The sequence below is a fragment of the Oxyura jamaicensis genome (assembly GCF_011077185.1).
Source record: "Oxyura jamaicensis isolate SHBP4307 breed ruddy duck chromosome 28 unlocalized genomic scaffold, BPBGC_Ojam_1.0 oxy28_random_OJ70278, whole genome shotgun sequence".
Classification (NCBI taxonomy): Eukaryota; Metazoa; Chordata; class Aves; order Anseriformes; family Anatidae; genus Oxyura; species Oxyura jamaicensis.
In genome coordinates, this window is record NW_023304860.1 from 1,565 (window position 1) to 3,224 (window position 1,660).

General features: G+C 62.8%; 1 protein-coding gene across 1 annotated transcript in view; it reads left to right on the forward strand.

Moving 5' to 3' along the window:
* LOC118158475 (filamin-A-like) overlaps window positions 1-1,309 on the forward strand; it is a gene marked incomplete at its 3' end in the record, with an annotated part of 2,438 nt that extends 1,129 nt beyond the window's left edge. Inside the window, exons 2-3 of the mRNA XM_035313139.1 lie at window positions 904-994; window positions 1,076-1,309. Coding sequence (XP_035169030.1) covers window positions 904-994; window positions 1,076-1,309 — 325 coding nt within the window. The remainder of the gene's footprint in view (window positions 1-903; window positions 995-1,075) is intronic.
* Between the last annotated feature and the right edge of the window lie 351 nt (window positions 1,310-1,660).

Consider the following 1,660-nt stretch of genomic DNA (forward strand, 5'->3'; position numbering starts at 1 on the left):
CGTGTTGGAGCGTCATCTTCTGGGGCCAAAGCGTCCATTTTTGGGCAAATCGAGTCCCTTGTAGGGAGACCAGGACATGGCTTTTTTTGGGGCCAGAGTGTCTGTTTTTGGGGTCAGATCGTTCCTTTTTGGGGCCGGGGTGTCCCTTTTTGGGCCCAGATCACCCCTTTTTGGGACTGCAGCATCCCTTTTTGGGGTTAGAACATCGGTTTTGGGGCCCAGATCACCCCTTTTTTGGGGCCAGAACATCCCTTTTTGGGGCTGGGACATCCCTTTTTAGGTTACAGCGTCCCTTTTTGGGGTCAAATCACCCCTTTTTGGGTCGGGGGCATCCCTTTTTGGGGCCAGGATGTCCCACTTTGGGGCCAGATCACCCCTTTTGGGGCTGGGGCATCCCTTTTTAGATCAGTGTCCCTTTTCGGGCCCGGATCCCCCCTTTTTGGGGTTAGAACATCAATTTTGGGGCCAGATCACCCCTTTTTGGGGCCAGATCGCCCCTTTTTGGGGTTAGAACATCACTTTTTGGGCCAGATCACCCCTTTTTGGGACCGGAATCTCAATTTTTGGGGTTAGAATGTGAATTTTGGGGCCCGGATCCCCCCTTTTCAGGACGGATCCCCCCTTTTTGGGGTTAGAACATCAATTCTGGGGGTCAGATGCCCCCTTTTTGGGGTCAGATCCCCCCTTTTTGGGACCAGAACGTCCCTTTCAGGGGTTAGAACACGAATCTTCGCCCCCAGACCACCCCTTTTTGGGCCCAATTCCCCCCCTTTTCGGGATCAGAGCATCCCGGGGCGCTCCCCCTTTGTGGGAGCCCCTCAGGGGGGGGGAGGGGGGGGGGGGGGGGGGGGGGGGGGGGGGCACAATCCTGGGCCCCCCCCTCAATTCCCCCCCCCCCCCCAGCCCACCCCCAGCAGCCCCATCCGCGTCCGCGTGGACGCCGCGCACGACGCCAGCAAGGTGAAGGCCGAGGGGCCCGGCCTCAGCCGCTCCGGTGAGTCCCGGGGGGGTCCCGGGGGGGTCTGGGGGGGGGGGTTAAGGCCCCCCCCCGCCCCCCCCCGGCCCCCCCCCCCAGGTGTGGAGCTGGGGAAGCCCACCCACTTCACCGTCAACGCCAAGGCGGGGGGCCGGGCCCCCCTGGAGGTGCAGGTGACGGGGCCGGGGAAGGGCGAGGCCGTGCGGGACCTGGAGGTGAAGGACAACCACGACGGCACCCACACCGTCACCTACACCCCGCTGCAGCAGGTGGGACCCCAAAAACCCCGCGGGGGGGACCCCAAAAACCCTGCGGGGGGACCCCAAAAACTTTGTAGGGAAACACCCCCAAAAACCCCGCGGGGGGACCCCAAAAACCCCATGGGGGGACCCCAAAACCCTGCGGGGAGACCCCCAAAAACCCCGTGGGGGAACCCCAAAAACTTTGTAGGGAAACCCCCCAAGAACCCCGTGGGGAGACCCCCAAAACCCCGTGGGGAGAGCCCCAAAACCCCGTGGGGAGACCCCAAAAACCCCGCGGGGGACCCCCAGAAACCCCGCGGGGAGACCTCGACACCCCGTGGGAGGACCCCCAAAAACCCCGTGGGGGGACCCAAAAAACCCTGTGGGGTAACCCAAAAAACCCCGTGGGGGAACCCCAAAAATTTTGTAGGGAAACACCCCA